Source organism: Peromyscus californicus, unplaced genomic scaffold (genome assembly GCF_007827085.1).
Source record: "Peromyscus californicus insignis strain IS unplaced genomic scaffold, ASM782708v3 Scaffold_11__1_contigs__length_118956290, whole genome shotgun sequence".
Classification (NCBI taxonomy): Eukaryota; Metazoa; Chordata; class Mammalia; order Rodentia; family Cricetidae; genus Peromyscus; species Peromyscus californicus.
The window spans coordinates 57,949,667-57,962,506 of record NW_026294402.1 but is presented as its reverse complement, the minus strand read 5'-3'; the positions used below and the strand labels follow the sequence as shown (position 1 = coordinate 57,962,506).

Sequence of the window (12,840 nt, the reverse complement as noted above, 5' to 3'; positions counted from 1 at the left end):
GATTCCAGAATACTTTAGCAAAAAGCATTAAAATGAGTGCGAGTCCAGACGGGGTTGATGGTTTTGAATCAGAGGCAGTCTAACAAAACAAGGAAGTTCGTCCACTTCTGCAGTGCTCCAGGCCATGCTGATGAGAGCTTTGGTGGTGGAAGTAGAGGAGACACTCTGGACAACTTCGCTCTTCTGACAGCTTTCATAAACTCCATTAGTGCCCTACACTTGTATAGTACCTTCAAAGTGTGTGTGTGTGGGGGGGGGTCTGGATGGACTCCAAACATGGGTGATTTTCCAGTCTGGCCTAGGGATAGCATCTGACACCATAAGATCTTAGCAGTCCAAATGCAACTATCACCCTGATGGGTGGTCCCTCATGGCTTGTAAAATGTGCATGCACACAGCCTGTTCCGGTTCTCGGTTTCCCTGGTTACTTTTCCTGAGTGTTCCAAAGATGGCATCAGTTTCTTTTCTTCAAATTCCTTAGCTAATCCAAGAAGGCACGTGCAAATAGCCTTGCCTCTGTCCAGTCCAACAACAGAATCAGATGGGTCTGTGTGAGTACTTGAGTGCCCTCTCTGTGGTCTACTTATATATGAGTTCGCTGCCTGAGCAGCCCTGTAATATGAGGATGGTTGAGCACATCAGTACTAAGCAAAGCAGAACAGCTTAATAACTGACCCCTACCAGTGCTATCCTAGGTACAGGATGCCCCTTCACTCTGTTTTTGGAGAAGCTGAGGGGGGAAAAAAGAGAAAAAGGAATTAAAGGGGAAACTAGGTTAAAACAGAGAGATGGGGGATGATAAGAATAGTGAATGGGAATGAAGGGATAATAATAACTATATATATAACTATATATGACTATACAATACACAGTTGCTTCAGATTCTTTTTTCAAGCGGCATCTTGCTTTTGCCTGGGGGGGGGGGGGGGTCTTGATCACCTGGGCTCAGCTGCTCTCCCAGGACTCCAGGCATGTGCCACTGTGCTCAATCTGAAGATCATCTCATGTCTCTTTTAGAGATCTCTTCCCCCAAGATGAGCTTAATTTTCCTGGATCTAATAATCCAGCATGCAAGGCAGGTCCACAGACCTGAAGACCATTGACAGATGAACCGTGTCAGCATCTGTGAAATGTGACTCAGATTTTCTCATGTAGGATATAGGGAGAGAGAATGTTTTTCCCTTGAAGAAATCCATAGAAAGTACCTGATCTTAGCCTCCCAGCTCCACAGGCTTCTGCCCTGCTGTCCACTGAATCTGACTTCTTTCAAAGAAAGTACCTTTCCCCAGTGCCCCACATTTACTTCCCCCTTATGTCTAAAGCAGTGGCAGACTGTGCTGTATTTTGAATGCTAATGTTACTGTTGATTGACGTCCCTGAAAAGGTGTGCTCTTGACATGTCAAGGAGTGAATAATTGACAGCAGATATAAGTACTGTTCGTGTCAAGGCTTTGTTAGGGGGTTTTGTGCAGCCTAGCCTACTGAATACCAATGATACTCCAGATTAGTGGACAGATTTCATGCTCATTTATACATGGATACTTAAACACACTAAAGGGAAATATCTGTTTTCACAGTTGGAGGAATAATAGTTCTTTTGAATCTCTAACAAAATTTATGATTTTATCAAATATCATAATGTCGGTATTGTATTTCTTTCACTACTTTGCAACCTGAATCTGTTGGAGTAGATCTTGTTTATGTGTTTTCTGAGCTAATGTTAGTGACACACAGGCTGTACCAGGGAAGTCTCATAGTACACAGCTAAGCTCCTCAGTCAGGAAGTTGAAGCCCACTTCCTCACGCTCCCACACTAACCATTGGAGCCTCCTCCCACTACTCAAGGAAAAGTCATTTTCATTGCTGATATCTTTTATAAACATTTGAATACTTTATCTTATTTCTGTTGATAAAACTACCTTCATTTATGCTTTTATTTTAAACACATTCTAATTTTATTATCATAACATATGTATTTATAGGCAGAGGCAGTCAGATCTCTGTGAGTTCAAGGCCAGCCTTGTCTACAGAGAGACTTCCAAGAGAGCCAAGGCTACACAGAGAAACCCTGTCATGGAAAAAAAAAATTTTTTTTTAAATTTTATTCTGTTCTCTTAGAACAGATAAGCATGGAATGGACTTGATCGCTGTAATAGCTGCCCCCTCCCCCTTCCTCCCCTCCCCCCAGTGCCTTCTGCTCTATGAGAGCAGCCAAACAGGCCCGCCTCTTTCAGCATTAACTGACATGGAGTTGACTTTCTTGATCTTTAACATTTGTAAATTGCTTTTTTCAGTGTGTATTTCTGGTGTTTGCTGTTGCTATTAGTCATTTTTGATCAACCAAAACCTTTGTATACAGAGCCCTAACCATCCTTTTCTAAAATCATGTTTGAGGTACACAGACCCCTTAGTTAATTCTTATCATGATAGGTTTTCTTATTATATAGACCTGACTCACCCAAAATTTTCTGTAATAATAAGTACTTTTAAATGCTTCTAAGGACATTTTGAGTAACAGCAATTTGTTCCGTGTTTTTCTTTTAAATCCAATTATGAATAATAAACCTTGAAAATATGTTTCTATTCATGTGCTATGAATAAAACATGCATTTCATGTAACAACCAGTCTTGTATACATTTTGAAGATTTATTTATTATTTATTTAGTGGTACTAGAGTCTGAACTTAGGGCCTCCTGCCTGCTAGCCAAACCTTTTACCAGTGACCCACATACTCAGCTCAAGATTGAAAGATCCTAATGGCAATTCCTGATTGAATTTTCCACAGAGAAAGTAATAATTGCAACCTGTATAGTTCGGGTCTTTTTCAGAATTTCATTGACCAGCTTTCTTAACGCTGGCAGTTACAGAGGAAAATGGGGTGGAATTTAAGCAGTGGTACTTAGGCATCTTCCCTGGCCTGGCCTGCGATGCTGTCTGTGGGCTTCCTCCATATGCAAGTTTTGACCAGGAGACATGCCATCGGCAGTCATCGTGGTAACCTTCTTAACATAGTTTTTCATTTTCATTTTATTTTAAAATCACAGAAAGTTTTGGAAGTCATCTCAGGACTTCCCACAGAGCCTAGACCTCAGTCCTCCAGTGAACAGTCTGACACGTCCGGCTGACATGTATCGTTAGCTTGGTCCAGGGCTTGCTTCTCTTTCCTTCACATCAGTTAAGTTTGACATTCAAGGCCTGGAATCTTGATCAGGATTCTCCAGCTGCCTTTGGGAAAGGTGATTTCTGTTTTAGCTGCTTCCTTTCATGAATCAATTCCTTAAAATGTTCCTGGGCTAGAGATGTAGTTCATTGGTACAGCACCTCCTGAGCACACATAGGCCCTGGGTCCAGCATTACCAAAAACTAGAAGTAAAAAATTTTCCTTCATCATAAATAGCATGACTTTTTAAAAATCACCTAGGCACTGGAGAGATGGCTCAGCAGTTAAAAGCACTTGCTCTTAAGGACCCAGGTTCAGCTCACAGTTTCCATGTGGCAGCTCACAGCTATTTGTAACTCTGGAGATAGGATGCCGTCCACTAGTCTCCATGACTACTAAGCACACACATAGTGCACATATATTTATGCAGGCAAGCACTCACACACATAAAATAATAATAAACATAGTCATTTTTTAAAAAACCACACAGAGGTTCAATGTAGTAGTGTATGCCTTTAATCCCAGCACTTGGGAGGCGGAGGCAGGTGGGTCTCTGTGAGTTTGAGGCCAGCCTGGTCTACAAAGTGAATTTCTGGACAGCTAGGGCAGTTTCACAGAGAAACTCTGTGTGGAAAAACCACACACACACACACACACACACACACACACACACACACACACACACACACACACACTCGAAAAATTGTTTAAAAAGTCCTTGTTCCTCTTTTCTGTCCCTCTCCTAACCTGCCCATAGCACCACTGAGGGTTTAGCAGGTGACCTTCCAGGTTGTTCTGTGACACATGCTCATCTCTCTTCTTTGACACACCCAGTCTTTGGAGAGCAGTAAGCTCACTAGCAAGGAACATGGAGCTCTGCAGTTGGTACCCCAAAGAGCCTGCATAGATGGGGAGGTGCTCAAGAGGAAGTTCAGTTTGACAGTGGTTTAAAGGAAAATGTGTGGTTGATGTGCTTAATGTGGAACATCTCCTGTAACGTCCATAACTGTACTGTTTTCTCTTTCATAATTTTAGGTTGTTAAAGGCCTTACCTATTTGTGGAGTTTAAAGATTTTACACAGAGGTATGTTCTGGGTTTTACATGTGGACTTAATGTGGGGATGGAGGAGGCTGTGCAATTACCTTGGTTTAAGAAAAAAAAAAAAAAAGCATTTCAGCCAGCTGATATGACCATAAAAAAGTGATGGTTTGTAAATGTTAGTTTTCTTATTTTCTCCCTCTTATTTCCATCTTTTCTGCTTTTTTTCACTACAAACCAAGGGATTCTATTTTTGTGAATCATATTTATCAAACATGCAAAACCTATTTTGTTGTATTTGAAAATAGCAGACTCTGTTATTTAACTGTAGGTACAGCCCTCCCCTTGCCACGGTCCTTAGAGAACTTCAGGTGTCTTCCTGAAGAGATTGCGCTCTGTTCCCTGGAAATGAAACTTCAGACAAGGACCTAATGAAAGAATCAGGAATGGTCCCTTGTGACGTGGAAGGGGATGGTCTGGTAACTGTTGCGTGTTACAGGAGGAGCCTCCTTTTGTTTGTTTAATGTTCCCAAAATGTCTGAATTCATTTGAAGCAAATTATGAAACGAGAAAGAGACGGTAACAGAGCCAAACCACACATTCAACTTAGTGCACATCTGCTTACGCTGGCTTTGTGTACATCTGGGGAATGCAGCAGTGTACAATGAGATGCCGTTAAAGGAAAGGGTTTTTTCGTTTTTTAATTTGGTTTTAGTTTTTATTTTTTAAACTTTCCCCCCCTAAGAACAGGCTAAAGCTCTTGGAAGGAACTCACCCTATCTTCAACTGCAGGCTCCTACCCAGCCTGTGTTCTTCATAGGTGGTCTCAATAACCCCATGCTTCCAAACTTCTTCATCCTTTTTAAAGAGAATATCTACATTTGGAAAAGCATAATGTTCAGTTTTAGAAGGCATTCGTGCTGATTAAAGGGAATCTTAAGCCCCCTCATTTCCTCCACCCCCATCCCCATAAAGCCCTTGCGTTTCTAGAGTGTAAATGGTACCAGAGTAGTAGCTGAGAGAGTGAGCAGGACTGGATTAGTATCATTTTCCTGGGTATCAATATGTGAACACATCTGATGAGTAATGTGTAAAAGAAAAGGCACACTCTAACCTGGTGGGCCGAGCTACTCTGTAACGCTACTCCTACCCCTGTGCAGCACCCATGGAGCCCTGACAGCCAGTGGCTGGTCCTAGTGTCTGCTTGCCTTTTCCAGACATCTGCTGTGCATTTGGCATGGGATCTAAGGGAAGGCATCAGTGCTCAGTAGCAAAGCCTTCATTAAAAGGACCATGCTGTGGAAATGGGAATGTATTATAAATTGAAACTTAGGATTGTTCTGTACTCTAGGCAGACAGGATCATTCTGGACTAATGAATTCTCTCCAGCTGTAACATGGAAAGTGTGGTTGCTCAAAGAACTGATGGATAGGGAAGTGTACCTCAGATATTCCAAAACATCTTTTCTTTTCCTCTTTGAGGTGACAAATAATGCTGACAAGGCGCTGTTCCTCTAGAATTCCTGTTTCTAAGTTATTTGGGTTAGTCTCACTCTGTTTGTGAGAATAACCAGATTTGTTTGTTTATTGAAATGATATGTCATTAAACATGTCTCAGATGGATTTTGTGGGGATCTGAAAATAAAGCCCAGGGTCAAATTACCAGAACAATACTCCTGTGGTCATTTAGGCAGACACAGCTGACCAGAGCCCTTGGAGACCAGTGTACACTTCTCTTGCTATTTGCAACTTGGGCTCAGAAAGGACTTTTGGTATGTTGTGGGAGACGGTTGTGGTGACTTGGCTGATTGCTGATACGGAATCTTTCTTTAGGTTTTTCTGGCCCACTCAACACCCAGAGTAAACTGCTATAAACTATTACTGTGGGAGGTGTCTGTGAAAGCCATGGAGATGGGTTGCCACAAGCCCTCTCCAGGGACTTCTGTTTTATTATGAATCAGGGAAGTAGTGTATGTATGTCTGCCTAGATAGAAAGGTGACTGGATCACAGGGCAGATGAGTGTGTATTCCCTCATAATGGACCCTCAGCTCTCAGAAAGTGCTGCAGTAATAATACATCTTCTTAATAAATTTCCATGTTTGGCCTTAGAGTTGCATAGCTATTCACAGAGGCTTTTACCTTCTGAATGTAGAGTCAAAAGAGTCAGGGCCCTGGAGACTTTTGTAAAGGACTGTACTGAGAAACTTAGCCTAAATTGAGTAGGTTTTGTCCATATTTAATAACTTGGATTTCATAAAAAGATTAAAGATACCTTTTTATTTACCAAAAAGCTATTTAATTTTCTCCTTGATTAAAAAATTGTAGCTTTTTAGATGAGTTCAATCAGGCAATTAAAGATCAGAGCTTTTAAGTTCAGCTAAGGCAATTAAGTAGGTAATATGGTTGTTTATATACTTGTACTGTATACACGCTCACCACTGTTCCTTCTTACACACACATAGGCTCATTTTTGCTTCCTCTGATTGATGATGGGAATACATCTGAATATGTGTCACATTGTCAAATCAAAGCTGGGTCCTTTTATGGAGGCTGGGGGAGTCTGGTCCAGGCTGTGTGAGAAGAAGACAACAGAACACTAATGAGTGATCCAAGCTTCCCGCTTTGTGTCGGCCTAAGTACTAAGAACTGTGTTCTCCTCTGATCATCCTTTTCTAAGGCTGCTCCCCCCAGACAGAGCAGAGAATTAGTAAAATGACATTACTTTATACTCAGGAGCACACATTTTTCACAGTGAAGAACTGGAGACATGTTTGGCTGCTTGATACAAAAGAACAGACTACTTCTCCCATATAAATGGCTTGGTCTGGTGTCCTGGGTTTTAACTACGGAAAGATGGACAAGTGAAATCCAGAGCCTTTTTCTCAGGGTAAGTGGAGACTATAGAGCAGTCTAAACAAGAAGCAGCCACAAACCTTTGCCCCATGGTTAGTCTGGTCCCCTTAGTTTATCCGGCTGCACATTATGTCACCTGGAAATGGTTGGACCTGGAGTTCAACAGCTCAGGCTATACCATCAGGGTTCTCTTCAATCAGCTGTTTCTCTTGGTTAGCATTTTAATATTTGAGATGATAGATGGGAGAGGACTTTGTGAATGATCAAATGTTAATACTGTAGATAGATTTTTATTATAACTATGAATTAATCACTTCATCCAATCAATAAGAATACTCCATTAACAAATCCAGCCAAGGAGAGAGTTATTGTGCTTTGTGTTGCAGGGTCAAAAAATCCATAATTCCCTTTTCTAAGCTAAAGCAAATGTGATGACATCACATGAAGATATACTTATTTAAAATGTTTGAAACGCCTACCAAGATTAACTACTGTGGAAGAGCTGTCTTCATTGTCAGAGAGAAGTGAGCGCCCTGTGAGCAGGGCCTGTGCTGACCGTGGGTAAAAACAAAGACAGTGAACAGTGAGAATGTGTGTTGGGCCAGATCCGACATTCCAGCAAACACTGCAGCTTAACTTCAAAACATACATCACCACTAATGAGGTGAGAGCCCTGCATATTAATAAACCACGGCTCCAGTCACAGCCATCATTACCCACATCAAACATAAATACAAGATTAACACCTATGCCATTTCTGTGGAAACGTGAGAATGCCCTGGCAGTAACTGCTCTTGCTTTCCCTGAGGATAAAAAAGAAATGGAAGGGTAATGAGAACAGAACTAAGATTAAGGAAATAAAACCGGCCGTCAGTTGGGGCCATCGTACAGAGATGCGGAAAATTATAGAGAGAGAACGCTAGACCTCTGTACCCCAGGATACCTTTCTATATATGAACCTGGGCAATTTTACTTGCCTTCTTCAATAGAAAAGCTGAGCATGGTGCATGCCTGTAATCCCAGCCCTTGGGAGGCTGGAGCAGGAAGATTGTGAATTTCAGGTCGGCCTGAACTATAGGGTAGAACACTATCTTTTAAAAAAAGAAAGAAAAAAAAAGGCAGCTTTGCGTAACAGTTTTTGCCCAGCTAGATCTCTGTGTAAAGAAAGAAACTTTGGTCTGTAGCCAGACCACCCTGAATGGACCCAATCTTGTCTGATCTCAAAGGAAAAAACAAGCCAGCTCTTACAGCATCAGCAAACACACTAGAGGTCTTATTTTCCCTGGTGTTACCTTCCTAAAACTGACCACACTTGGACTTCTCCAGGTGCAGCCTTAGGTGTGTAAGGTAGTGTTAGTTTATTCCAGGTGTCAGTGAGTGCTTGGGAGATGGCGGTATATGTAACTCGGGCTTTCTGTGTTCATGAAATGTATTTTAGCAGGGTGGGTGAAATGGCGAGAGAGAGAGAGAGAGAGAGAGAGAGAGAGAGAGAGAGAGAGAGAGAGAGAGAGGCAGAGAGGCAAGGAAGGGAGGGACGGAGGGAGGGAGGGAGGGAGAGAGGGAGGGAGGGAGGGAGGGGAAGGAAGAAAGAAGGAAAGATTCATAAGCAATAATTACAGTAGTAAATATAGAATGCACTAGAAAGTGGCTAGCTAAAGGATGGAAGAGTGTAGTAGATCCAACACCGCAGGGGCATGGGGGACTTGCTCCCTTGGCGCTCACAGCGAAGATGGTTGTGGATGAAGGCTTAGAGAAGTAGAGTTGGTCAGTGCATTTCTGACAACATGGCCCAGCACCTCCTCTCCTAGATATTTACACAGGAGAAATGATGCATGTGCTCCACAAAACTAGTGATCAACTTTTCCCAGTGCCTTTATTCATAAAAGATGTGCATTGGAAATAACTGGTTAGTCTTTTAACGAGTAAATGGGTAAACACACCGTGGTGCATCCACACAGTGGGGCGTGACTCAGTAGTAAAATGACTGGACAGACAAATTTCAGATATGTCACACTAAGTGAGACTCAGTTTAGGCAGTACTCCGCGAAAGGTAGATCTGAGGGTGGAAAGCCTTAGTAGCTGATGAAGGAAGGGTGGGTTGTAAAAGCACCTGGGTAGCTTAGAGGGGTCATGCTTCAGGCATGAAGTTGGGGGGGGAGGGGTTGTTTTGTTTTATTTTGTTTTTTAAGGAAGGAAGCAAAGGGGACCTTTGCTGAGGTGGGGAGATGCTTAGTCAGCAAAGTGCCTGATGAGTTTGGCTCCCCAGCTCCCCTGTCAACACACAGGCAGTGGAACAAGGCTGTGACGTCACAGTAGGGGAGGCAGATAGAAGAGGACCCCTGAGGCTCACTGGCAGCCGGTCTAGCCCTATCAGTAAGTTCCTCAAAGCATCAGGTGGAGAGCTGTTGAGGAAGATACCCAATGTAGACTTCTGACGAGTGCACATAGGTGCATGTGTCCCTATGTGCACACGTAACACACACATAACATAGTACACACATATAATACACACAGAGAATTTCCTTAGATCTTACAAATGGACTAGATGCTTGCACTGAAAATGAAGTAGTGTCATTAGTAGATATTTTTTAATTAAAAAATTTTATTTCAATAATTGTATGTGTGCATGGGCATGTAACAGTTCCACCATTAAGGTCCCAAAGGTCAAACTTGGATCTTCAGGCTTGGCGGCAAGTGCATTTGCTCACTGAGCCATTTCACTGGCCCTAATAAGGAGTGACATGTGGAGTCACAACTTGGATGAAAAGCAACAGCATCTTGGGGTGTGTTACCTTGAAATAATTGTAGATTCATAAGAAATTTCCAAAAAGAATGTGCAGAGAGGTCTCACAAAAAAGCATCCTTCTGAAAGATTCTGAGAGGACCAAAGGCTGGTCATCTGGGAGAAAGTAGCCAGGAAAGTGCTGACCTGTGCCATATAGTTATTGCCAGTACCTTGTAAATGACATCAATGCAGACTGCAAGATAAAAACACTATACACATATCCTACTCCAAAATTACTCTGTTCATGAGAAGAGAAAAGCGAAGTAAAATCTTTGAATTTCTTAGAAAAGAAAACTTGATGTTAAGGTCAGAGTGTCCAAAGCTGTCCGAATGAGTGTAAAGCTGGGATTTGTAGTAAATTAGTTAGGAAGTGAATCTACATTCACAGGAGTGATTCCTTACTGGTGGGGCATTGCCAGCAATAGACAATTAACCTGGTTGAATTAACCTGGTGATTTATGATGAACGTAATTTGTACGAAGCTTCCATAACAGCCCCTTCACGGGGACTAGACAGATGGGGCTTCGGTTCAGGTTAGAGGGAGCTCAAGTGGCCTAAGCCGTATCTCTGCTTCCTGAAATATCAGGGGCTTTTTTTGTTTTTTGTTTTTCAAGGACTGGTTAGCATTTGAGCGATCCAAGTCAATTTAAAGGAGTCATCCCCAGTTGGTTTTATGTCGCAGAGGGTAATGACGGGAAAACTGGGTGTGAGCGCCTTCTTCCTCGTGCTGGGGCTGCTTAGTCAGGCGGATCTGGTAGAGATGTTTGTGTTGAACAAGTGTTAGTGGTGAGAGCCATGATTAGACCTTGGCTCCTGTTTAAATATCCTTTAAATGCAAGCATTCATTATGTGCCAGTGCTATAGTAGATCGTAACTCATGAGCTGACTTAGCCAATTAACTGAGGTAAACAAACTAGTTTAATGAGTATGAGTTGTTGACTTTTCTCCAGCTCTGACTACACGTGTGAACATCTCTAGACATGAAGCCTCCTTGCCTATGCTGGTCGTTCATTCTCTTTGCTTTGGGTTTACAGAGATTTCTGTATGCATAATGATGGTTTTTAAAAGATAAATTCTGTACAGTGTTACTTAAAAGTGCTCTGTTAAAAAAAGCTTGCCAAGACTGTACAAAGAACTTTGAAAATTCAATAGAAAGGACAAACAAGAAAATCAGTCCAGTTATTTAATGGGCCCAGGACATGGGCATGTACACGTGGCACATAACCACATAAAGAAGATGGCAGCCTCATGTCCTATAGAGAACGCAGACCCACGCTGACGTGAGGTCCTGCTACGTGCCTGTGAGAATGGCTACAGTCAGCAGGGACAACGGCATATGCCATGAGGTCGCAGAGAAATTGGGGCAGTTGCTAGCAGCAGGGAAAGAGGGTAGTCCCACTGTTGACATTTCCCGGAAAACCAAGCACGCAGCTGTCCTTCTGACCCAGCAGTGAAGACTTAGGTCCACACAGTACTGTATACACATGTTCGTAGCAGCTTTGTCCACGTTAACACACCACTGCAAACAACCTGGATGGCCTTTGACAGGGAATGGTTAAAGAGCCCTAGTGCATTCGTACCGTGGAGTACTGCTCAGTGGTGGGAAGGGATGGACTGTTGTCACCACTCTGGGTAAGCCTGCAGAGAATTATTCCAAGTGAAAAAGGCAATCACAAATTTTGCTGCAATTTCTATAGCATTCTTGAACGATACAGTTAGAGAGATGGAAGGCAGAGTAGTAGTCTCAGGGGCTGAGGAAATAGGGGTGAGAAGGAAGGCGTCTGCCCACAAAGGGAACAGAGAAGAACCCTTGTGATGGGGTGTTCTCCAGCTTGAGAGTATTATTAATTCAGTTCCTTGCAGGTGTACTGTACCCTGCAGTTTTACAGGATGCTACTATTGTAGGAAACTGCGTAGAAGCCGGCATGATATGTCTGTTGTTTCTTCCAGCTACATGTGAATCTATGATTATCTCAGAAGACAACTGTCTTAGTTAGGGTTATTACTGCTATGATAAAACACCATGACCAAAAGCAGCTTGGGGAAAGAGTGATGGGCCTGCTTTCTTATGGAGCCCAGGACCACCAGGGGTAGTCCTACACAATGAGCTGGGCCCTTTCCCACCAATCACTAAGTAAGAAAATGCCCTACAGGCTTGCCTACAGCCCAGTCTTACGGAGGCTTTTTCTTAATTGAGATTCCCTCCTCTCAGGTGACTGTATCTGTGTCTAGTTGACATAAAACTATCCAGCATAATGACATTTAGAAAGATGTGTATCAATTATATGTCAAAAAATAGAGAGTAATATGTACAGGAAATATGGGTGATTATTCCTCTAAAACCCTTCTGGGTGGTGAGAGGGTTGGGATTAGAAGTGAGTTGTGTGATCTTTGTGTGCTTTGACTCACAAATCGCTGTACTGCTGACACACAGGACCCTGTCCAGCTTCCTATCGCAGGGCCCTGCTCAAGTCACAGGGTTGCCTCGGAGTTTTGTCTTCTAGGTAAATCTAAAGTTTCTGAACCCATCAGAAGAAGAGGACCAGCTATGGGGGATGGATGCTGCGGGATGGCTGTGTACCCATGGGTATTTATTGGATAAATGAGTCAAGTCATTTTGTGGGCTGTTTTCATCCTGGAACTTTCTGTAGTGCAGTTTACTTCAGAGTCGTCCTGAGTGAGGAGTGGATGACATCCTGAATGGATGTGTATTGGTGAGCTGAGCACAGCCATGTCAAGGCCCCCAGTGCCTTACACCCACGGGACTAGCTAAGCCTTCCTCCAGCCATGTATGAGTGGTTACAAATGGCTGACCAGAAACCATCAACCACAGTTTCCTTCCTGTATGTTTAGAGCCTGTGACTGTGCCCCGGTAGCGACTTCCCCCAAGATTGGCTGACCTGTCTTGTTCAGCTGTGTACAATACTCCCACCTCCTCGATTCAGCTGTATAGAATTCACTTGGAGTGTCTGTGCCGCCATGGTGCCCTTCATCAGAGCACA

The 12,840-nt window shown here is 42.9% G+C and overlaps 1 protein-coding gene across 3 annotated transcripts in view; it reads left to right on the top strand.

The window, feature by feature from the left end:
- Positions 1–12,840, top strand: part of Map2k5 (mitogen-activated protein kinase kinase 5) — a 256,460-nt gene that overhangs the window by 121,339 nt on the left and 122,281 nt on the right. For all 3 annotated transcript variants that reach the window (XM_052763441.1, XM_052763433.1, XM_052763451.1), the window contains one exon: positions 4,197–4,245. In XM_052763441.1, coding sequence (XP_052619401.1) covers positions 4,197–4,245 — 49 coding nt within the window. The remainder of the gene's footprint in view (positions 1–4,196; positions 4,246–12,840) is intronic.